The 25,919-nt window shown below is 42.1% G+C and overlaps 1 protein-coding gene across 1 annotated transcript in view; it reads left to right on the top strand.

Moving 5' to 3' along the window:
- Window positions 1-25,919, top strand: part of INTS3 (integrator complex subunit 3) — a 590,139-nt gene that overhangs the window by 100,138 nt on the left and 464,082 nt on the right. Inside the window, exon 2 of the mRNA XM_085639326.1 lies at window positions 24,015-24,098. Coding sequence (XP_085495452.1) covers window positions 24,015-24,098 — 84 coding nt within the window. The remainder of the gene's footprint in view (window positions 1-24,014; window positions 24,099-25,919) is intronic.

Raw genomic sequence — 25,919 nt, 5'->3', positions numbered from 1 at the left:
AGCCCGCAGATGGTGGCTGCAATAGGGGATGCAACAAGGGAAGGTAAAACCGTTGATCCCGTTGCCTCGGATAACAATACCATCATTAATCTTGCGGGAATTGATCTCTCTGCATCGGAAAAGCAGCTTTTATCTTTGGGGTTATCTTATTGTCCGGAATCGAATTTCAATTATACCCAGACTCGGGCAGACATATACAGGTTCATTCGGAAATTGAAAAAGTTCCATCACCAGCGTAGCACCCGGGGGGGTGCCGGAAGAGGCTGAAATTGTATCACAAATCTCTGGTATGCCAGGTTTGCTGGGGTCTGATTATGAACCATTGTGTGATCTGCAGAGTTTGGAAAGAGGGGATACAATGATAACGGGTATCTCCAATCAGTCCCAAGAGATAACTGAGATAGTAGGCAAGGACATACAGCAATCACAAGTACATGGGACCAACGTCAAGCCACGGACTGCTTTTAAACAGAAATCTAAATTTGTATCTATCCTAGCGAGAGACTCCATAGATGTTTTTAATGAACAAATAGTTGCACAAATAAAGAGACTCAACATTGCTACAAATAATGCCAACAAAAAATTTAACAATCATGAGAGGAGATATTGGCAACTTATAAAGAAGTTGAAAGAAAATCATCAGATCATAATACGTAACTCAGATAAAGGAGGCAATTTGGTATTATGGCCCTGAAAGGAATATTTGGAGGAGGTGCATAGCCAACTAAATAATATTGAGTGCTATAGAAAGGTTCTCCCACAAAATTTAAGGACATCCAGGAGGCATTGTTTTCACAATTACTAGCCTGGAAAGGCACTGGACTGCTAAGCTGGGAGGAATTTAAATACCTTAAAAAAGAACACACTACCATCCCGGTGATTTACTTTATACCTAAACCTATACCTGTGGTCTGAGCAGTGTTGCCCAGACAGCCTTAAACCGGCCCCAGTGCCTAAAGAGGCGGTTAAGAACCTGGGGGTCTGGATCGATAGCGGACTCACGTTTGATACACAAGCTAAAGCCGTGGCAGGGACATGTTTTGGCCTACTGCGCGGCCTGAAGCCTATACTTGGCTTTTTTCCCCCTAGGGTACGCCAGACCATTATCCAGGCGACAATTCTGTCCAGACTGGATTATGGCAATTCATTGTATCTTGGGGCCAATAAGTCTTGCGTTCAGCGTCTGCAGAGGATCCAGAATGCTGCGGCTCGCATTCTGGTGACACTGCCAAGATCTGCTTCTGTCTCCCATGTCCTGCCCAAGTTACATTGGTTGCCTGTTGGGAAACGAATCCAATTTAAAACTTTGTGTTTCACATAAGATCCTTACTCAACAGGCTCCCCTGGGTCTGTCCAAGTTGCTTCAGCTCTGTGCCTCGACGGCCTCTTAGATCGGCCAATCAAGCCTTAGTAAGTGTCCCTTATGTTGTGAGAGCGAGAGCTGGGGGCCGCTCGTTCCGTTGTCTTGCGGCGCAACTCTGGAATCAGCTTCCTGTTTCAATCAGAGAGATCCAGAGTCATTTGGTTTTCCGAAAAGCTATAAGGACCTGGCTTTTCCCCACCGTTGCATAACTGCCCTCTCGCCAGCCACCCTCATTGTCTTTGGTCGCGCTGGGACGCCCCATCGCTGGGGCAGCTATGCGCTATACAAGTCCGAAAAATAATAAATAAAGTACATAAAAATATGAATAAACCACCGGGGCGACCCATTATTGCTGCATGTGAAGGCCTTTTAGAGAACCTTTCTAGATACATTGATTTTTTTTTCCTGCAGGAGTTCGTTAAAAATCTAACATCATTTGTACAGGACACGTGTGACTTTCTGAGAAAGATACAAAATATAACATGGAAGTCCACGTATTTAATGGTAGCACTAGATGTGTCCTCCTTATATACATGCATCAAGAGTAAGGATGGAATGAGGGCGGTTGAATATTTATTGATGAATAGGCCAATTGTATTCTTTCAGCACACTAATATGCTTCTTAAAATGTTATTATTCTGCCTGGAAAATAATCTGTTTCTGTTTGATGGGAAGATGTATCAGCAGATTCAGGGAGTTGCTATGGGGGCCAGCTTCTCTCCCAGCTACGCCTGTTTGTTTATGGGGTGGTGGGAGGAGCTGGTCCTCATGCATCAACATGAGCAAATGGTAACTTGGCTCCGCTATATCGATGACTTGTTTATAGTGTGGGATGGAGATGCTGAAAGTGCAACAGCTTTTATTGAGTTATTGAATAATAACGCAATTAACCTTCATTTTACGTCTGAGATAAGTAAGGAGATGGTCACATTCCTGGATGTGCGAGTCCAGGATTTGAACAATAGATTATCTACTACCCTCTATAGAAAACCTACGGCAGGCAATACATTGCTTCATGCCTCTAACGCACATCCGCCTCATCTCATTAAAAGCATCCCGTATGGGGAGATGCTTCGCATCAGACGAATATGCAGTGAGGAGGCAGATTGTAATATAAAACAGAAGGAAAGCCGAGTTAGGTTTCTTGATAGGGGATATAGCTCTGATGTGATAGTCAGCAATTGCCAAGTCCAAGTCTTTGGCTAGACAAGATCTGTTAAAATACAAGGATAAACAGACTGGCCAAGGTGGAGGAGAGGGACCCATAAGGTTGATTCTTGGATTTTCGCGCCAGGAAAAACAAATTAGGACAATAGTGAGGAAGAACTGGCCCATTGTAAAGGATGACCCAGTAATTGGGGGGTTATTACCTAATAATCCATCAGTAACCTTTAGGAAAGCCAATAGTATGGGCATGTCTCTAGTCAAAAGCAACCTTGAAGTGAAAGGAAAGGGTTCATGGCTCATGGCAAGGAAGGGGTTCTTCAAATGCTCATCATGCAAGGCGTGCCAGTATGGAATTAACACCACGACCTATACAACAGCATTTGGCTCTAAAATTTGCGAAATAAGACAACATCTTACATGCAAATCTGAATTTGCAGTGTATGTGCTTACCTGCAGTTGTAAATTGAAATCTGTAGGAAGCACAAAATTGCCTGTGCATAAAAGAATCCTTCAAAATATCCGGGCTATTTGCAACAATGACGAGAATTATCCTGTTGCAAGGCATTTTAAGATTAACCATAATAGTGACCCAAAGCATTTGAGATACTATGTTATAGAGACTATAACTCCCCAGAAAAGAGGTGGTGATAGAGAATTAAAATTGAGGAGGTTGGAAACAACTTATATCCTGCAATTTGATTCTAAATATCCCAGGGGGTTGAATAACAGTGAAGATCTATATACTTTCTTATGACGACAGCGATTTTTATAGCAATGAAGAGATCCACATGGAGCTTCTTGTGATATGAGATAGTACTGGTGATATACATTAAGGTTTCCTACCTTGTGATAAGATGAATGTTATTAGGTTCCACCGTACATGAATTTTTAGATAGCAAATTTTGAGATAGTTTTTATATATTTATGATGTTTTAGGATTGATTTTAGGAATCATTATTGGAAAGTATATTTTTTTGCTTCCATATATATTATGTGATTTCTTGATGGATCTACCTATTATATTGATTATATTTATTGTTGTCCTGGAATCTTTTGCACTTTAGAAATCTATGCTATTTGCACAACCTTTTTGCTCACAGTGGAGATGGGATACACCACATATGCTGCTTTGAAGTAACAATTGTAGTATTATGTGATTGAATATGTGAGCTTTAGTAGTAGTAGAGAATTTAGGAGGTCGCCTTACTGGAATCCGGAACTTTTTAGTGTTTTTACATCTTTATTTTTATACGGTTCATTACGAACAGCATTATACTGATTTTGTTAAGCACTTTATTAGGTTTCACTGATGGGGCATAGTGAGGAACTAAATTGATGTATGCCTTTTTGCAATTTGGAAGGGCTTGGATATATATTTTTTCAGTGGTCATGATTTTTCATTTATGTATTTATCAATGAGCATTTAATACAGCTAGTATGGAAGTGTTTTCACTATGTCCAAGATTATGTCATTGAACTTGCACTTTAAAAAGCGAGGTAAATAGCCAAAGAGTTGTTGTTGTTGTTGCGCGCGCACGCACACACACACACACACACACACACACACACACACTCACTCACTCACTCACTCACTCACTCACTCACACTCACTCACTCACTCACTCACTCACTCACTCACACACATCATTTTATTAGCACCATGTAATGAAACGTCCACGCGTTTCATCTGCTTCACACAGCCTTCCTTTTTCATGACCATGGGCACCATTTTACACTAACTATTTATACTTGTTTACAAAATGAACATACAGTTCTAGAGTTCAAAATAGAAATATATATATTTTCTCATAGTTGACAATTTTATAAAGTGCAAGTGCTGGATTACTCAATATAGCTTATAATAGTATGTTCAGAAAACATATGATTACATATTTAAAAAGTTTTATCATACATACCTAATGAACTTTTAGAAAATATATTTATTAATTGTATACGTTAGTGCCTACCATTCACATTAGGTATCAGCTCGGTACCAAGTCCATCTAAGTCACTCATTCACCCTAAGTGTATTTATAAAATAAAACTGTACATGTAAAAACACTCCAGGAGAAGTGATTATGTGAGTGAGCGTGTTTAACTCAGGCACATATATAATTGCTCATCCATATTAAAGCCCATAGGCTCTTTAATATCCAGTTCCAGGATGAAGAAGGTTTCAAGTTCTTGTAACTCCTTTTCACTGCCCCCCCCCATCCCCCTCCTCGTCCTCCTCCCAGGGATTTGGGCAGTACAACTGTAAGTTAGTCAGGCATGATCACCATAATTTGATATTTTTGAATTGTCGATCTACTGAGTAGCTGTGATCATTTTTAATAATCGCTCATAGGTGTTGTAGGATTTGCTTATGTACAGGCAAGGGGGTACTACCTACATCATTTTCTGACAGGGGCACTCCAGTAGATATACCACATAGTCTGATCTACATGTAAGGTTACCTCTAATCTTGATAGTTTTATTAAATACTGATGGTAAAATGTTCCGATTTGTTTCTATTTTTCCATGCTTTGCATTTAGGCACTTCCTAAATCCTTCCCTTGGTACAAGCCATATCCTATTCTGTACATCTGTAGTGTATTTACTTTGAACCCAATAATCTCTTAAAGATTTTGATTTTGTATATGTTATTTGGGGATGTTTGTTAATCAGGCTTCCTATTACTGGGTCCTCTTTAATCAAATGCTATTGTTTTTCAAGAACCCTTCGTACCATAGCATGATCAGCATTATATGTAGTTATAAATCTGTGAGATGTTTTATTGTCATTTTTTCTCCTGTTTTTGAGTTGGAAGGGATTAAAGAATATTCATTCTCTATTCAAAGCCTTAGCTTTATTTGAGGCTGTATTAAGTATGACTTGTGTTTACTCTCTTTGAATAAAGCGCTGTCATTTCTTTCTCCACCTTTTCATATTCCTCATTTGTGCTACATATCCTTCTGGCATGAACAAATTCTCCAAAAGTTATGCATTTTATTAGGGCGGGTTAGGTGAGAACTATCAGCATGAAGAATAGTATTTCCTGCAGTAGGTTTTCTTAAAATAGTAGTCTCTAATTTACCTTCTCCTACCCAAACTAGAAGATCCAAAAATTCAATAGTTGTTTTGCTTGTTTTCCCCGTGAATTTTAGATTCAAAGTGTTAGTTTAAATCTGACAAGAATACATTGGCCTCTTGTTCACTACCCTGCCACAGTACAATAACTCATCAATAATCCTTAACCACAGCGAAATGTGACTTGTTCAGTGTTCTATATCCGTCTCGAGCTCCTGCTCCTCCCAACAGCTCATATGCAAATTAGCATAGCTACAGGCGAATAAGGTGCCCAAGGCCTTAGTTTGTTGTTGCTCAAACAATTCACCAACAAAGACAGCAATATTTTTGGTGAGACACCACTTCATCATTTCCATTATGGCATTGTGCATCATATACCCTGTGTAGGGATGTGGGATTCCTATAGTCCGACGCCCAGGGCGTATTGATTGGGGTCAAGGGCAACAAGTTGTCATGTGTATTTTGTCCTTGGGACAAGTAGGCCCAACCCCCTGCGGCACAAACCCTTTGACTGACAGTCTGCAGTACCACACTATGAATCAGGGAAGGGCACTGTCTGCAGTTAAGGTAATATTTTTAACCATATGTTAATGCTGTCCAAACTTGTATTCATGGTTCATTCATTGAAAGCCTTTATTATTAGGGTGAGCGCTCTAAGTAAATATTGTAAGCTCTGACTGCACTACTGACAGTGGTTCCAGTATAAAAATGTGTACAGATGTTTTCAAATGTTTAGCAATATGAGGCTATGTATAATGCTCCCAGAATGCTCTCTGATTTGATGCAAATATTTGCAGAAGCTTGAAAGCAAGATTGATGATTCTTTGCTTTCAAAATAAAATGTTCATTAAAAGAGATGAAAGCAGGAAAAAACATTTTGCTAAACTACTGAAAATTTTCAGGTATCACTTCTTTGCAGCATCATTTAGTAACATGTGTTGATGCATGCTAGTATTTCCCCAAAATATTCATAATGGAAAACCAGTGTAACCAGTTTCAATAAGATTATGAGAAACAAAAATAAACCAGCATTGGCAAAGACAGTAGGTCGGAAATTGGTGGTCAGCTTTTTAGGTCTCGGCTCGAAGGCTGCGCTTGCGCAGTCTCGCTCCGAGATTTAATGACTTGGAGAAGAGGGGCTTGAACCCGCCCCTCTTCTCCCCTCTTCTCCATTGGTTGGCCTCTTGAATGCTGGCCAGCCATTGGAGAAGAGCTCGTCACTCCGAACAGGCCCCGTCCTTTTCGGATTCGGGGGCGTGTTTTTTTCAACTTTTCTGATTATCTCCTCCAGCCAATGGCAAGAGAAGAGAAAAGCAAAACACGCCCCCGAATCCGGAAACGCCGCTGCCTTTCTCCGAGGCATTTCTGCTTTCACCTCGGAGAAAGGCAGTGGTGTGCTTGTTTTTCTTTCATGTGGACCGCTCGGCACATCCTAGCAACAAGATCACCCGGCTTCAACTTTTAACTTTCAGCTGAGAACGCGAGAAACAAGTGATGGACGTTACTTAAAAAAATAATAATAATAACTTGATTGCTCTGGATTGTGAACTGTGGCCTATTCGGAGGCCAGAATACATGTTGGGCGTCGGCCTTGAGGTGGAAATCCCAGTTCCGGGGCAGCCTGAGGGACATCTTCAAGAGACGCTTAGGGAGAATCGTATCCGACATGGGGCAGCAAACTCCAGGACCCGTCTTGCTGCAGCGCTCCTCTTCGCACGGGCAGCACCAAAACACGAGGCTCGCGGTCCCTAGCGCTGTATGAAGCGCATTAAACACCCAATGTGGTCCCTGATAGACTGCTCCCTCGCACACGTAGATCCTCGCCCCTGCGTCTGCGGGCGCTGCCGGGAGCTCCTCCGGCCATTTGTACCCAGAAGGGTGCTTTCACCCACCAGCGGAGCCCGCCTCGAAGCCCGCCTTCTCCCCAGCAGGAGTCAGCCTTCTCCTCACCACTCTTCCGTGCTTCAGCGAGGAAGTGGGTGTCGATAAAACGGTGCTTTCGGCGGGCACGTGTCGCAGCTTTTCTTGCTGAGACAAGACCGGTTCCGGGGTGATTTCCCAGCCAGGTACATAACCTCGCCAGAGGAACTAGCTAGGAGACTCGCCAGTGTAATTTGCGAGTCCCATTCTGGAGTCCTGGCAGGGCTGACTTAGCCTTCCATCCTTCTGAGGGCAAATAAAAGCACCGGTGGCCTTGGTAATCACAATAACATCTGTTATTTGCAGCTCTTGGAAGTCCGAGTGCGGTGTATGCTTTATATAAAGCACAGTTATTATGATTATACCATGCGTGCAGGAGAAACGGCGCAAGTACACGAATATTTAGTAAAGTCAATTTTTTTACTGAACAGCTGCAGACGTTGTCCTCCCCCACAACAAAAAAAAAATACAAGCTCGTGCTTAGTGGTATGCTTTTTCCACTACCCCGATCATTAAACGTTTCGGAAACATGACCGAGATATGGTTCTGTGACACGCCCACACAAGTGTGTTTACTCCATCTGGGTCCGGGGAGCTATTTTGTTATAATGCACAGCAGATGCTTCCCAAATGAAGGTGAATACGAGGCTCCGGGGCCGATGGCTGGCGCGAGACAGCTGCAAACGTCTGCTGACGTCACTACTTTTCTGGGAACTAAGTCAAGGCACAGAGACCGGCGAGGCTTGGAGGAAATGGGACGCGTTTCCTACAGCCCGAACCTCTAGGGGCAGGGATAGTCTAGTCTAGTTTGAGCAAATGCGGTGGGTGAAGGAAATAACCGACCCTCCCTCTCATGTCTTCTACCGATGTCACTGCACCCACAACATATTCCAGTCAGGTTACAGCATCCTTGGGTTTCCAAACATGACGCCGTGATGATGTCATGACAGGACAGGAACCTCCGACATTGGACATTAAAAGGAGCAGTGGGTTTAAAGTCAATAGGTCATCATGGTGGCAGTTGCGTAATAATTTCATACACTAATGTATACATTATATAGCTTCCTACTGGTTCAAGTGCAAGTTAATTTTTCTAATCCAGTCATTAAAAATGTCAAGAACATTATGTTGCATATACACAGTTAAGAAAAATGACTTATTCATGGGCTAAAACAGTGACTGATGCTTTTTTGCCAGGAGTCTATTGGTACCTAAGTTTCTTGAATTTTCAAAGTGCTGGCGCAGTGCAAAGTTGCCCACTCTTTACATTCACAAATCTGTCAAAAATATGTCAAAAAAGACGTGACATGAACGTGCACTTGTTTCTTATATTAATACATGATTAAGAGAAAAGGTTGCATTCAATATTACTACTAAAGACTGCATTCATTGTAGAGATAGAGAATTTACTCGTGCATGTTTTTACCCTGACTGAAGTCCTAATGAAGTAAAACCATCCTCATTTGGTAGATGATACTTACTATGAAGATGAAAATCGACTTTCAAAAATGTACGCTATAATATGGGAATAACATTTAATGACTTGGAAACTAGATCTAAACCATCCTCATATATGTAGAATGGGATTTCATTTAAAACGATAACGTTTATGTTATTTGTGAACTAATGTTACACGTATATGCATTTAGATGTAGTTCTTAGTCATACTTAAATTTGATTAATTTGAAGATTTACTGTGTGCCACATGGAATACAAATTCAATGAAAGGTACTAGAAACTTATATTCATGTGTTTTTAAATCTGTGGACTCATATTAAATGTGGATCACTGAGTCAATGGATTAACTTGTCTTGACAATTTAGGCCTGTACTTCACCATGCTGCATTTGATGATGTTTTCCATTTTCTTCTAACGTGACATCTCTTGCAGGCATTCTCATGCATTGTTAGTTTAGAATAGATACATTCCTGTATTAGAGATAGAGGAGAGAGCCTGAGTAGGTGGCTCTGTGGGTGGCTCGATTTGTGTGTGGGTTGCTCTATGTGAGTTGCTCTTTGTGGGTGGCTCTGTGTGTGTGTGTGGCTTTGTGTGTGTGGCTCTGTGGGTGCAAATGCAATAGGTCTCGCATTTGAGAGTGATTAAGCTATTGACATTGTAAATAACAATGCCGTTTCTTTAAATGTTTTAAAAACAAAAACTAATGTCATGAGCAATGCCAATAGCTCTAACTTTAAAAATGCCGAGACCATTGCATTGTAAATGCTTGTTGTGTTTTGTCAATGTGTGACTTGTTTTGGCATGGATTTTGTAATGCCTTATTGGTGTGGGAGCTGCCGGGCCCACAACCATTATAACTAACATTGGTAAAAGCAAAAAAATGTTTTGGTCTCAAAAAGCACACACTGCCATAGTAGTTGCTGGCACTGAACAGAACTACTTTGTGTGCCTATATGCTCCTTGTGAAAGAGCAGAATGCTGTCACTCATTGTGAAGCCAGCCGATACGAAGATAGAGAAATACAGAATTTTGATAAATGCAAAAGGCCATTGTCAACGCCGGACCAAATTAGGGGCCCAATTATTAAATAAAGTCTCAAAAGTGCACCCATGGTGTATGTTCTTGCATCAAGTGCTGCTATATGGCTTACATGAATTCCCAAGAATTTACAGATGTAGGATAAGAAATAGTATTCCTAGAAAATATTTGTGAACTGAATTTTAGCATGAGCAAATATGCATGTGTACATATGCTCATGTGAAAATCTGAGTGTTTGCAAGTTCACTTTCTCTCCAACCACTTTTTTTCCCAACTCTGGAAGAAGGTTTACATCTGCCATTGTCAGGAGTAAATTTCTAACATTTCTCAGAGTGGTAAAAGATTAGGGAAGAGTTGTTGAAAACCCTTAAAACATGCAAGTTAGTAGGTTTGCACAGACAAGAAATGGCATTCTAACTCTGGCTTGCCACTACCTTCAGCCCCAGTATGTAGATCTGCAGAAACGTGGCAACATAAGGAAATTGCAAGTATTCAAACACTACTATGGTCTGAGCCCTGGCATAATCAGAGAGGCTTTATCAGAGCCCTTTTATAATGAGATTACTGCCATAATTTGTCGCCGCACTGCATGGCACCAAAGGGACAAGTGGATTTTGTTACAGGACAATTAGATTTATGAATCAACCTGCCCCAAGGACAAGTAGATATTTTATTAAATTCTTCACCCCTGCCTATGGGTCTCATATGTAAAAAATGCTGGACTGCCCAAAGACTATCCTGATGTCTAATGCTGGTATAAAGAGTTGACACATCAAGAGTCATTAGCATCATGTCTGATTTCCATTTACATCATAAATACGTCTCAAGAAATCCGCGGAATCCTTGATATATGATGGTAAAGTTGCGACAATAGGATTCAAGAAAAAGTCAATATATTTCAATACATTCTTGAATATAGTATTCTGGGAAGCATTAATTGGCCTGCCAGCTGGCTCTTTTGAGTCCTTGTTGATTTTCGGTATTAAATAGAATACAGGTAGCATTGGATGATTCTGTTTAAGGAAACTGTATCCATCACAATTTAGGAGTTCTTGATCTCTCCAAAACGGTAATCTGTCATCAAACTTTTCTTTTACATTCAAATATTCATCCATAGTTCTATGTTTACACCATTCTACATTGTTTAACTGATTTAGTGCCTCTGAAGGATATTGCTGTTTGTCCCATAAAACAATGTTTCCTCCTTTATTAGATGGTTTCCCTTTTGCGTCTTTGGCATCCTTCATTTTCTTTATTGTTGAAAAGAGTTTTTTGTCCCTTTAATTTTACCAATTTCTTTTGTTTTTGTGTGAGTTCTAAAGATTTTGAAGATCCTTAATCACAGATTCAGAGAAAATATCCAAATTATCCCTAGGAATTTGTGGTACATATCTTGATCTGGGTTGAAAAGGTGTAAGTCCTCTCCCTTCCATACCCAGATTAGTAAGCTCCTGTGTTCTCTACAATTCTAATGTGGAGGACATGACACCTGCATGTTATAAAGACCATAGATCTTTCAATAAATCCAGATCAGAGAAAACTAAATTGGTTGCTACTTCTATTAGTTCTGTAGCTGAGATTGATGGTTGAGTAGATTCTCGCATTTTATGTAACTTTGTTAATTTCAGTTTTTCTCAGATTTATACTGGTCAATCCTGCTCTGTGAGTGCTCAAAAGTTGTTTTCATGACAATATGATAGTCCTAATTCTAGGATGTTCTTCTCTTCCTCAGACATGCTTCAATTGCCTGAGATTGGCTACATTTTGAGTGTTGTTTACTTCTTGGTTTGCTTCTGAGACGTTAATCTGGCTGTCATTGCCTGATGCTGGTACTCCTTCTCGTATTCCTCTTTCTGCCTTGTCCCCCTCCTTTCTTTCCTTTTCCTCAAGGTATTACTCTCACTGATCTGTAATCTGTTCTTTTGTCCTTCTGTAAAAAAATGTATTTAATCTGCAGCTGTGAAGCATATAGTTGTTCCACTTCCTCCTACAACTGTATCCTCCAGTTCTATTTCGGATCCAGTATCAGAGCTAAATTTGCTGCCTGTGCATTCTTGTTGAGTTTAGTTTGTTTCCTGAATTTGTTGCCTTAGTATATTCTCAGTGTTCTGTAAATGTATAAATTTGGACCCTCTGATAGTCCAATCGATCTTGCAGACATTTTGTGGCTTTTCTATCCTTCATTCTTTGCTCGTAGTTAGCCAGGCGTCCTATGAGATCATTCTTACATTTTACTATTTGTGTTTGATCTGTCTCATTATCAAGAACAACACTAATTTCCTTAATTCTCTGAATTACGTCTTCCCTTTCAATTTGAGCGTATTTAATTAAAATACAAATCAATCCCATAGAACTCTCGGCATTGTGCTCCGCCCACTCCTTTAGTAACTCCGGGTGAGGATTTTCGAATGTCGGGGTAATTATTATTCGTAGTCCTCTTGGGGCTCTACTTGAATATACTGTTTTAGGGATGCGCTTTCCCACCATCTGAGAATTTCTCTCTTCTTGAGATTCTCCAATAATTGCAAGTTTTTTCCAGGGGTCAATGCCAGTTGTGGCACCACCCATGCTTTGTCTGGCAGTAGTAATAATATCATTTGAGTCTGTAAACAATTTCAGCGCCTCTTGCTCCCTCTGGGTGCACTCATCTAGGGGTGGGCGGAATTAGCGAAATTCACTTTTGCAAATTATCGCGAAAATGTTAATCTCCGCAAACACGCGGAAATATCGCGAAGATGCGGAAGTTTTTTTCCCGCCCGTTCGCGGTATTTTCTGCGTGGTCGCGGCTCGCCAACTTTCCCATGCGGTTGCTCGTGGGCGCGGCCATCTTGTTTTCACTTGTCTCGCGGTGCATGATCGCGAGAAGAAAGACGTGATCATGCGACGAATGACGTTACCGCGGGCGTGAACTGTCGCGAGACAGCGCAAATGGCTACCAACAATCCAACATCTCGTGGAGAACGCGACCGGATTGGGAAAACTTGCCGGCGAACGCGGGGATTCAGGTAAGGCGATCGCGCGCACGCGAGAATGTATTTTACAGCGCGAGCAAGCAAAAAATTTCCGGTAAAATGCGGATTGTAGAAATTTTGACATTTTCGCGCTCTCCGTGGAACGCGAAAATGTCAAATTATCGCAATTTCCGCGAGCGGAACGGAATTTTAGCCCAGGCCTACACTCATCCTCATTCATTTTTCTCGTGCTATAGTGTATTTTGGACGGGATATTGAGCACGAAGCTGATTAAACCTCAATGTTTGCTATTCAGGTCGAGCTCGCTGCATCCGACCACCGCCCTCGTACATTTGCCACTTTCCTGTATCGACAAATTTCGTTTACCAAGGGTCCTCTGACTCCTGACTCACGTCTTCTCCTTAATGTTCTTCAGGCAGCTTCAGCCTAGGTCACGGGGGCCATGCGTACCTCGTAGCCTGTTCCAGTCATCAATGCAGTTGGTGGCGTGCTTCCAAAGCGTCAAAGGTGCCGTGCATACGAGGCATCTGCTTTGCCTCAAAATTATTTCTTAACTTGTTCCCAACTATATAGAACAAACGCAGGGACTCTAATTCTTCATCCGAAGATTATTTTCTTAGCACCATGTAATGAAACATCCACGTTTTCCGGCTGCTTCACACAGCCTTGTTCATGACCATGAGCGCCATTTTACAATAACTATTTATGCTCGTTTACAAAATGAACAAAGAGAAACAAAACTTAAAGTGCTGTCATGGATGTCTCATCTTTGTGGTCGCCATCTTTAAACATGTCCATTTTTAAATCTTAAAATCCATTCATACGAATTACTGTGTTTAATTAATCAAAAATACACAATAAAGTGCATAGTGTAAGATTGGAATCGCATAATTCAAGTTCAATATTATATACATAGATATTTTTGATTTTTATACAGCAGGTGCCAATAGGTACTGAATATTCATAAAATGATATCTATATATACACCTTTTGGTATATATTTAATCAGGACAGAAATACTCCTTGGGAGTCTTGATCTGTGAAACCTTCTCCTGGTGTAACCCGGATTCTTTCGCTTACGAGAGAGATTAGTTCAACATGTGAAGCGGGCACCGGACCCGCGAAACGAGGCCCCCGCCTCAAGGTGGCCATTTGTTCTGACTTTGGATCTGAAAGGGCTACCCACGCCGAGCAGAAAAATGTCAGTCTTTTACCATTCCCGGCCATTATTACAGCTTTGCGTTGGTAAAATATAATTCAAGCCAACCTGAAATGAAGAAAAGCTGCCCTGACAAATGTTTTCTCTTGTTAGAGCTCGTCAGAGAAGCATATCTTTGTCCAGATACAAGGGAGTACCCAGTCCATGTCCAAACAGTGCCCTTTTAGAGTTAGAGTGCACACAGTTTGCCGTTTATCTTGTTTAGCCAGACTTATTTGGGATATTGTCGAATAGGTCCTGATTCTGAATAAGTCCTTATTATTTCTCCCTAGCAATAGTAGTTTTTACATGACACTCAGACATCTACACCTTAAGTGCTCCTGTCTTGGGATTTGAATTTAATATTTTTGTTTATAATTTTGATTTTTATAAAGCTCTCTGTCTCTCATCAGTCTGTACCCTGGCCCCACAGATATCCACCGAAAGTAGTGTACATAGGGATTCAATAAATAATGCAATCTAACTTGATCTGATAGCTTAACAGCACAGGTTGTTAGTTGTAGCTGGAATTTAAGCAGATATGGTTCAGCAATTATATGGAGAGGTAGGGAGTTCCAAAGTCGAGCTTCCTGTTTGTGGAAAGATCATCCTTTCCATTTGGTGAAGTAAAACTTTTTTTAAATTATTTTTATTAAACAAACAGATGTTTAGCAGCACATCAGAAATGTTTTAAACCCATGGGCTCATGTATTGTCACTTATTTACCATTGGGTTCTTATCCAAGCAGCAGAAATATTCGGGTCTCGGGTCCATTGACCTTTGATTTGTACACTACAAGGCCTATTGCTCATATCTTACATCAATTACATCATTGTAACATTTCAAATCCTTCTGGATTCTGCCCATTTACCCCAAACTTTAGCCCACTTCCCAGCGTATCCTCGGCTTTGATAGACCATCTTCTCAGCTGCACAGCACCAATAAAGGTCCTTGTCCTATTCCGTGACACTAGAGGGTTGCGCTGCCCCCAAGTCCTAGCTATATTCCTTTTTGCCATTATAGCTGCTATCGGCCACAATTTAATATACTTTGGCCATGCGGTTTTCCTGTAATGCAGAATATGTACAATCGGGCATCTAGTGGGACCAACTGCCCCGTCACAGTGATCATTACCTGTGTGACCGTAATCCAGTATCGCTGCAGCAGGGGACAGCCCCACTATGTATGAAAAAAGGTTCGTACACCACCACATCCCCTCATGCATTTATTCAGGTCACGCCACACATTCGGCAAAGTCTAGTCCTAGTTGTGTAGGATCTATGTAAGATTTGCAGTTGTATGAGGTGTAACAGTGCTCTCATGGCCACTTCTCTGGGGCTCTGTATGGCTTCTGCCCAGTCATCGTCTTCCAGGATCCCAATCTCCCCTTCCCATGCCTCTCGGATAGCCCCAATGGGTTAGGAGTGTTATTAACGATCTTTTTAGGTCTCGCCTAGCGAACGCAGCGCAATGGCTGCTTTCGCCTTGGCGAGACTATTGTTGTCGGTTTTGCTAGCGAAGGGAGGCAAACCATGTGCGCGCACGGACAGGCGATGTGCACGCGCATGGCGTCTCCTCGCTGCCTCACACGCTCCCACCGCGCGCTTGTTTAAGGCTGTGTTTGTTTGGAGCACTCGGCACTTGCTTGCTCGCCTGTGCGGAGATGTCACTGCCTTTTGTCTGCAGCACATGCTAATGTGTCCAGATGGCTGTTTATGCCTTTTCGACACAGCACACAATTGCTTTGTTGGCGTTGACGAGACACATTCAAACTATCTTGGAGCAGTGCTGCTGTCAAGCTTACTATAGGTTGTTCGTGTTTCCCTGATCTGTCCCTTGCAAATATTGTCTCCACCCTCTACAACTTCTCATTGGTTAACGTTATCGCTTGTGTGTGTTTGGGGTGAGTGGTTGTAAGCGGTGTGTATGTTTTGGCTGAGGGAGGGGGCAAACATTCTGGGTTTGTTTACATTGCGACACACATCCATATACTAACTTAAGTAAATGATTTCTACTGTCACTGGAGACCAGACATCGGCACTGATGGCTTTGAGATGCAGTATATGTACATGCAGCAGCCATATGCGCATTCCAGTATACACACAGTCACTGCCGTTTTCACTTGGGCGCGCCCACACACTCCATCCCTCTTGAACAGACAACGTTGTACGTTGGAGCTCGTAGCCAATACAGATCCGTTTTTCAAGATACACCGTTCGCAGACAGTGTCACACAAACCAGCTTTATCAAGCAAAGAATATGCAGTCGGAAACGGTAGTTAAATATTTACTACTTGAAGTGTTCTGCAGAATATAAAGTCGGCAGTACCCCAAAAGGTTAATCGCCTCAAATCTTTACTTTATGGTAGACTGCTAGCATCTATCCAGAAAGATCTATTGGTACCTGCTGCCCTTATCTAAGCAGGAAGCGCCTGTTGAAAACTATAGCTCGTCCCAATGCTGATCTGACTACTCGTGTCCAATATCTGCTCAGCCTTTGTACTGTGTGGATTCCACATGCAGTACGCTTCCGCTCTTAGAATCCAGCTATTCATCCAATCATTTATTCAATGGTTCTTTGCCTTTGACCTTGCACGGTGATGATGTGCCTTGTGATTGGTTTTGTCCCCCCACCACATACAAGCAATGAGGTGTCTGCTAAATCTCAAAAACATTTTCTATTCAACTTTCTGGGATGTAAACTTGAAACAGCATATTTGGATATTACCCCTGTGAAACTGGAACTGTCCGCATTGTTTAAATAAAAAAATAAAAAGATTGCCTGACTGAAAATGTTTTTTTATTTTGCTGCTATAAGATTTGAAGAAAAAAAACGCAAGGGGCAACTATTACTATCCTTATGGGCCTTACCAAAGCCAACCACCTGTGATCTGTTGTGTGCTGCTTTGATTGAGCACTACCGTCTTCTTTGAGGCAACACCATGTGACCATTCTTGAAACCAAATAAAAGTTACAAGAATTGACTAGAAAATCGCACTTGTCTTATCTGTACTGTAAAGCTCGTGTGCAGTACAAACAACGACCTCAAAAACATTAAGTCAATATGAAGGTGGTAAAACGTAATCAGAAATTCATCAATAACAAGCGTTTGCAATGCTATTGGTCTTGCATTTGTGAAAGGTAGAGCTATTGGCATTGTAAATTGTGTTTTTTACTTATGTGTTTTGTTTGCAGTGGTGTAACATAACGAGTAAAGAAGCTGACTTTGGATTTGGTGAACTAAGTTTGAGTTTTAAGATTGATTAACCGTCCTGTGCTTTATGTAAATTAACGTTTTTCTCTCTATCTATTGCGCACAAGGTTCACAAAACCAAACAAGCATTTGCAATGCAATAGGTCTCGCATTTACGCAAGTTTGAGCTATTGACATTGCAAATAACAATGCCTTTTATTTTTGTTTTCAGAACATAAATAAAAGGCATTGTCATTTACAATGCCAATAGCTTAAACTTGCATAAATGCGAGACCTGTGCATTGCAAACGCTTGTTATATATAAGGGAGGTAGCCCTTTTCCCTTTTGGATCTAATAGCACTCTATCTTCCAGTGGTGCGTACTCGGGTATTTGGTCGCCTAGCGTAATATGTGTTTTTAAGGCTTTTTAGTCGTATGCACCAGAACTGTTCGGTGCCTGACATTTAATAGTCCGTCTGTAGGTCCTGAAAGTTCCCCATCGTTTGTCCCTTCCAGACATCTGTTCTGATGTATATATAATAGTCGCGAGAGCGCCGTCATTTAAATGACCGCTTTTCCCAGTAGTGAGAGTGGTAGCCTCCTCCAGTGAAACACGTCCCTCTGTAATCTATGTAGCTTGGGGGAACAAATTATCGTCTAGGAATTCAGTCTTTAGCTCGAGAGATCACAATGCCAAGATGTTAATATTTATCTCTAATCGATAGGGCATTCCCACAAGTCTGTATGGTTAGCATATCCCTGGCCAATACAAGTATGAGAGATTTATCCAGTTTATCTGGTAACCGGAGTAACTGCCAATCTGTTGGAATATGTGAAGTATACGGTTGATCGTAGATCGGGGCTTTGTGGCATATAGTATTATGTCTTCAGCACATAATGAGATTTTTTCCTCTCATTCCCCCCTAATCGGGATACCTCTTATCAGTTGGTCTCCTTTGAACCATGCCGCCAAAGGCTCTAGTGCGATAGCGTAGCGGAGAGAATGGGCGAGAGCGGGCATCCCTGCCTTGTGCCCTTGTTTTTCATCACTTGCCCGGACACTATGCCATTCACCTTTACTCCCGCCAGGGGGATTTGCCTACAGTAGCCGAACCCAGGCACAGAATTTGGGGCCGAAGCCAAAACGCTCCAATACTGTGAATAGGTACTGCCATTCTATGCTGTGAAACACCATACAGGTGTCTAGGGACAGCAGCACTGTGCTCTCCTCCGGCTCATACTTAGTTACAGGTAGAACTCAATAGAGGCGCCGCTGGTTTATTCTGGTGCTTCGTGGGGCATAAATCTGAATTGTTTAGGGTGAATTGGGGCAGTTATTACTCTGGTAAGTCTGGTTGCTAGGACCTTGGCCAAGACCTTTCCTTTAGTGTTCAGCGGTAAAATTGGCCTATATGAGGAACAATGCTCCGGAGGTTTGCCCTGTTTTGGGACAACACTACTGTGACTAATCGCTGGTCCTCCAGTAGACTACCCTGTTTCATTGATTCCTTGAACATGCCTAACATATGTGGGGCCACCAGCTCTGCAGCACCTTTGTATAGTTCGGGTATGCCATTAGGTCTGGCCGCCTTTCCTGATTGCAGGGCTCTAATCGCTCCGCATATCTATTCTGTGGTTAAGTCTTTATCTAGTTCCTCTCGATCCTCCAGTGTTATTGTGGGGAGTTTTGCATCTTTTAGGAGTTCTGCAGAGTCTGGTTTTGTTCTTGTCGATGAAGATTATTATAGCTGTTCATAATAGTTCGCGAATACAGCAGTAATACTCTCACCTGTCTTACAGGACTCACTGTCTGGGGTTTTAATCTCCAACACCCAGTTCCTTTTCCTATCTCTGTTTTCCAGCCATGCCATTCACTTAGTGGCCTTGATGCCGGTTTCATAAATTCTCCTCTGGGTCGCCCTAGCATACTCCCTAGCTTTCCCCTCCGCAATATCCTACATCTTTTGTTGTTTGAGGAGGATTAAAAGACTAGTCTGTGGGTTAGTTTCTCTGGATTCTCCAGTTGCGGCATCTAACTGAATAATTTCCTTCTCAAGGGCTTCTTAATGAAGCTTTCGCTCTTTCTTTTTTCCCCCTGCTAGGGCCTGCCCGTATCCTCTTATTACTGTTTTGTAGGTCTCCCAAAGAGTCTACTGCCCCTAAGTTGTCTTGAAAGTCGTGTTCTGTCTGTTCTCGAATCTTGTCCTGGACCTGGTTGTCTCTGAGGAGCCACGGATCTATGCGGGGTGGTAGAGTATTTGTTCTAAGGGGTCCAAGCAGTCGTACCTCAACCGGTGAATGGTCGGATATACCCCTTGACCTGTGCTTTGCCCCCCGGAAGCTAACTGCAGCTGCAGAGTGTATCAATATGTAATCCATTTGGGAGTATCCCCCGTCGGGAGCCGAAACAAAGGTGTATTGCCTAGTCAAGGGATTGTGTTCACGCCAGAGATCCACCAACCCAAGAGCTTCTACACACGTCCTCAAGGCTTCTACCCCTACCGCCCTCCTTGAGCTCTATACCCTGTCTTTGCTTGGAGACATTACTGCATCCAGATCCCCGCCCAATATCAACACTCAATACGGAAGTTCTAGGAGTAGTGTACTTAGCTCAGGCAGGGTGTCTGAATGCATCCTGAGTGGTACAAATAATGAGCACAGGTTGAGATCTCGGCCCTCCCACATCCCAGTGAGAGCTACATATCAACCCTGCTGATCCTGCCATATCCTACGGGGCACAAAAGGCAGGTTTGTTCGGACTAGAATCCTCACACCTCCTGATCCTGTGGTGAACCCCGCGTGTGGCAGTAGTTTGTATCCGAGTCTAACGCTTTACAGGTGTTGCCCCATCAAGTGTGTCTCATGCAGGAGTACCATGTCTGGTGCGTGTCGCCAGATATATTGCATCACCATTGTTCGTTTAATTTTATTCCCTATTCCATTGACATTCCAGGTCCTGATTATCCGGTCTCATCCTGTGGGGGTAGATATAGTGGGCAGTGTCGGAGGGTGTGTGTCAGAGATCCGAGAAATCGATTTTGTCTAGCATCGCTCACACCCAGGCTTCGGTTGGCATAACAGCTTTGCATTGAGGTGCGTTCCTAAAACCCCCACCCCCGCTTCCCTGTTCCATCTTCCAGTATGTGTCAAACTTAAACATGTGTTATACCAAATAATAAACATGTAAACTTCAAACCCCAACCTATAGAACTCCCGCCTCCCTGCTATCCTGCACAATGGTCACAGACTCCCCCCCCCCCCCCCATCCCCCATACACAATCACAAATTTGATGAGCGCCTGTCGCCCAGCAACTAAACTATAAAACATTGGGCAGACTTAATCCATTGGGGAGTTCAAATTTATTTAAAGAATACTCTTTTTCTAATGACAAAAGCAGGATTTGGACGGTGATGAAATCTGGGGATTTAACGATAGTTGGGAGCCAATAAGGGCTCGAGTTCATTATTCATCAAACTGATCCCAGAAGTATGGCCAAAGACTTTTCGCCTACATACATGGTTTGCTGATTTTGGTGAATTAAACTTCAGAAGATTTTTTTGTCAGACAAGACCCGAGTAGAGAAAGGTCAGTGGGAGCTTTATCAGTGACATTACGTAGATTGAAAATCAGCTTGGTGTCGTCTGCATAGATATGTATTTTCACTTTGAGAGTCTGCAGCAGGTATGCTAAAGTGTGAGGATATAGATTAAGTAGCAGGGTTGAAATTGATTCCTGCGGAACATCCTAAATTAGAGGTTTGAATGAGAAATTGAAGGAGCCCAGTTGCGCTACCTAAGATCTGTGAAGGAGAAATAGCCATGCCATGTTAAAGCAAGACCTCTTATTGAGTAGGACAGTAGGCAATGTAATGGGATAATGTGGTTGATGGTAATGAAGACTGGAGAGAGATACAGAAGAATTAGGATTACTGTTTTGACTTGGCCACCCATATGAAGAGATCATCAACAATGCCCCTGCCTGGTCTAAACCCAGATTGTACAGGATGTAGTACCTGCTTTGTCGCTGCCCGTTTCTGTAATTGTGAGACAACAGCCTTTTCAAGTAGTTCTGTGGTATGGGGCAGTAAAGAAATGGGTCTTTAGTTAGCAGGATTAGATTCAGAGTGGAGGTTTTAAAAAAAATAATTTGGGCAAGTCACTGTTTTAAAACACTCTGGCACAATGCCTGTTGTAAGGGAAGTCTTTCTCATACCGTATGGTTGAGGTAAAGCCCTGAAATTACGTCCGCAGGCTGTCAAGATGGTTTGCTGCTGTTTAATTATTTACCACATTCTTTACAAGTCAATACATTAAATTCTGGAAACCATGAGGTAGCGTCTGTACATACCAGAGGCTGACTGCTACTTCTGGAATGATCTTAAAGTCAAAGTCTGCACTGACCTTAATTTTACCTGAAAAATAATCAGAACATCTCTGCCAGATCTTGAGATGGAGCTATTTCATTGCAGAGGTAAGCTGAATTAGCAAGTGAGTACAATGATTGAACAATGTCCCTAGAAATATTTTGGAGGAGAGTATTTTTGTCAATAGTACACCACGTGTGCCCTTCTGATTAAAAAAAGTATGTTTGCTTAACTGTTCTGAATAACTTGTCCAACTTTATTGTAACCTATCCCTCATAAATCTTTTTGTCTCTTCTACGAGGATCAGCATCTGCGAGTAAGGATGAACCACTTACAGGAAGGATTTTTTAAATTTATCTTTGTTATGGGTTGAGCCCATTTCATCTAGGGTAGATCTTATTATTTTATTAAAAACCGTGGTTTTGAATTTGTTGGCCGCATTCCTTATGGTTTTGCCAATCTAATAGATGCATCCCAGGTACAGCGTAGGTCTGTTTTCTTTCCTGTAATTTTGTCGGCAAGGAACATGAATAGACTAGAAGTTCCTTCAGCCTCCCCTATTTGTAGTATTTCACCTTGATAAGATGGTGCTCAGGGCTAACTCATTATTTTGGATGAAAGATGTTTTGAAGTTTTATCTAACAGCTTAGTCTTAGGGGTCTAGGTTTATTATTCTGTCAGGCAGGTGCTAGTGTAGTGCACCTCAGGCAGGTTATCCTGTGTCTCCCACCTGCTCTCTCACGTGCCACGTGATGTCTGGGGCTCTTGCAATAACAAGGTGAATGTGAAGGCCATCTTTTAACTTATCGAATGCCTTGGTTTTGTGGACTTGTTAACTGTATGGGGACTGTGAACACCCTGAAATGAGGCTGGGCCTGGACTTGAGGTCCTGCATGTGTAAAGCCCTCAGACTCTGCATTTTAGTTGTGTGTGAGAATCCTTATTGAGATATGTCTGAAGTGCCACATAGGTTAGGCCCCTCTCAGACCTTTGTTTGATTCTGAACATAAGTACCCAAAAAAGGATATGGTAAACCACTCATGCACATTCCACTTTCCCAGTAGGAGCGCTTGCACCCGCCATTGTTTAGTATAGGTTTTTAAAGTTGCCCTAAAGTTGCCCAAAGTTGAGTACTGAATCAGTCAAGTAAGCAAATTCCTGCTGTAGGGCTCTTTAAAAAAGACTTATCGCACTTCCAACCCACACTTTTTTGAGGGCACATACAAGCATTATGACATTGACACAGTTCAGTGTAGTGTGAGGCCAGCTCCTAATTTATGCGTTTTGGGCAGAGGCGAGTCTGGTGAATGAGGTCAGTGAGGAAAGTGGGATTGTAGCATAGTTACTGTGATCTATGGGAACCTGGATCACAGTAACTAAATGCCACCATGTTTAGATCTAGATTTGGAGCAAACAGGGCATTTTGTGGGATTGAAATACAATTGATAGTGGAGTGAGCTACATGATCTACAAGAAGATGAGGGGCATTTTGCACCGCGAGAGGCAGTGTTAAAAATGATAGAGCAAAAGCTGGATACATTATACATATTCCCACTTGAACCTTGCCACAGACTCGACAACGCCAAAGGTCTGTGGCATTACCGCCTGAGTGGCTTTTTGCCGATTTGGCGGTTCTCCTGAAAATCTTAACTAGGTTGTTCAGCATATTTTAAGATTCCCCATCCACCACCCCCACACACAACGTGAACAGATGTGCTGTTACTATATCCACTCACAATGTACTAGATCTGGAGTACTACTAATGAGAACCATTCAGGCCATCCCACTCAGCAGAGATAGCATGGCTTCTGATTCCTTTGGCCTTTAAAGGATTTTGCTAGATATGTACTGTTTACATCCATCTCCATTGTATTGCAGAATAAAATGCTACCATATAAACCTATTGCATCTTCCACCGTCCTGAATTCATATGCGTCAGATGCGCTCCGTGTGTGAATGGTTAATATGTCCACATTTGTGTATTGTTTGGGGCTCCTAATAGATAAATATCTATCTTTAGTCTTTTCCCTAGCAACCCTTTTTCTCCCATCCAGCTCAGCGTCTTTGCCAATGCGTGCCTTAATAAAAAGGCAATTCAGTGACGTGTTCATTAGTGTCTTGTGGATGGTACAATTGGTGCATCACTGGGAAATTTGTTGAAGTGTGTAGATAGGCCGTGAGCATCGTAGCACCCATAATCATGTTAAAAATGTTTCAGTTCATGTCTTCGCCGCACTCTCCTGTTAATTTAAGTCTTGTTTTGTTGGTTCCAGAGGCTGGAGCGATGTATGGCGCAGGTGACTTTGATGATGAACGGACTGTCGGAGAGAGAAGCAAACGACGCTCTTACGGCACATGTGAGTTCTATCGCCTATGTCCCTCTGTTGATAGCTTGTGCAGACTGTTCCCCAAGGTGTGAAAAGTGAGGGAACATGGACCATTATAACAGCACAGAATGACATTGTTTCTCAGTGCTTCTATAACTCTGTGATATCCGTTTCACCAACCGCTGAAGGATGTTCATCTAGGATTCAGACCTGTGACCTGCTAGCATACACGTACCTGCCGCAGGTGCTTGGCCCTCTTAGGTGATATCATCATCTTCTGGAAGACGAGAAGGTGTAGGCTTTGAGGATAATGAGCCACGTCTGTCCCTGCAGCAATCCCATAATTGGCTGCGCCCTGGCAGGATAAGCCCTGCATTCATGAAAGAGCAGGAGGTGTTCATAGAACCTGGCATTAGGATGTGTCTGGTAAAGATAATGTTACTGGCGCTGTAGAGCATCAAAGATGGTGGTTAATTGGAATTCAGAGATTTCATGAAAGTGCTGCGTGGGTGTAGCTCTTTCATGTTCCTTCCAGCCACACAAACGTGGAAATGACACTCATTTGTTTTAGTTAATTTCATTATACAACTCCCTGCATCTAGAGGTAAGGAACAGTTTCAGTTCTTCTATATTGGTTGACAAGGGTCCAAAGTTAATACAAAAGGCAACGCCTACAGATGATTCCATGTTTTTTCCAGTTTTGATACACGGTCTATATATAAATATAGTTGGATAGTCTTGTTTCATATCTCCTTTTATGGCTTGGCTGAGATAATATTACAGTTATAACAGTCGTTTTCTATCCAGGGAAGGTGCAGATTTTTTTCACTTTTCCTTTTCGTTCTTGTAGAGCTTACAAATGTATGTTACTCTTGTACATTGCTTTTCTCCTGCAATGTGAAATATCTATGTCCTGTTATTTATCGAGTCCTCAGTTGCACTACTTTGTCTAGCGCTTCTTCCATTTCAACTGGCTTGAAATTATCCACGTGCTGCAAGAAGGACTAGAAAGCTGCTCTGAACAACACTGTTACTTTACAGCTTTTCTATGGAGCCCTTGCATGAGCGGATCTCTGCTTGTTCGAGCTCTGGCACTACCATGTATCACTAATTACCCACTGACTCCATGTGCCAAAACAGTATATTGAGTGAAGTCCAGCCCCACGTGACGCGGTGCCACAACCCCATCATTTTAGGAATACTGGATGGTAGGGCTTTTGTCAGTCTCCAGAATTTTGAAGATTTGCATCTCAAAAATGTGAAGAGATCTTTGTATCCAAAGTTTGAAGATTGCCGGGTATTCTGTGTAAGATAAAAGCGGTGGGATCCCATGCACCATATCTTCCTGGACTGCCCGTGTTCTCTAGCTTTTCATTATTGGGACACGCGTGGGCTGTATGAAATGACAAAACATCGGAACGAAGGTCTCAGTGGCTGGCGTTGGACCTCATAGGTTTTTGGAGCAATTAAACCCAATCCAGATCTGTGCAACTGGGGAGTCTGGCAGACGGAACTGCATTGACTGTGGTCCATGTTTCAATGGTATATATGTATAGTATAGGAATCACTGTCCAGACTAGCGAGAACCTGTGAAGCCATGTTGAGAAGTAGCTATTTTAAAAGAAGCCTTGGCTTCTTCCACAAGGTGATCCAAAACATTTAGGTGAAATGTTTCCCATTTGGTGCATCTGAACTCTGCCACTTCAGTTGGAAAGAACTAGCCTCACCATAAAGAGTACACTGTCGCGTTATTTCTGAGTTATGCATTAACTAAGTGGTGCATGGAACTGCATTCTGTGTTATTCATGTTTTCTAACAAAGCCTTCTTTACATTTATCTGCTTTCTAAAGA

This window comes from Triturus cristatus, chromosome 12 (genome assembly GCF_964204655.1).
Source record: "Triturus cristatus chromosome 12, aTriCri1.1, whole genome shotgun sequence".
NCBI classification, from domain to species: domain Eukaryota; kingdom Metazoa; phylum Chordata; class Amphibia; order Caudata; family Salamandridae; genus Triturus; species Triturus cristatus.
Note: the sequence above shows the minus strand (reverse complement) of the source record. Positions and strands in the feature narration are given on the sequence as shown.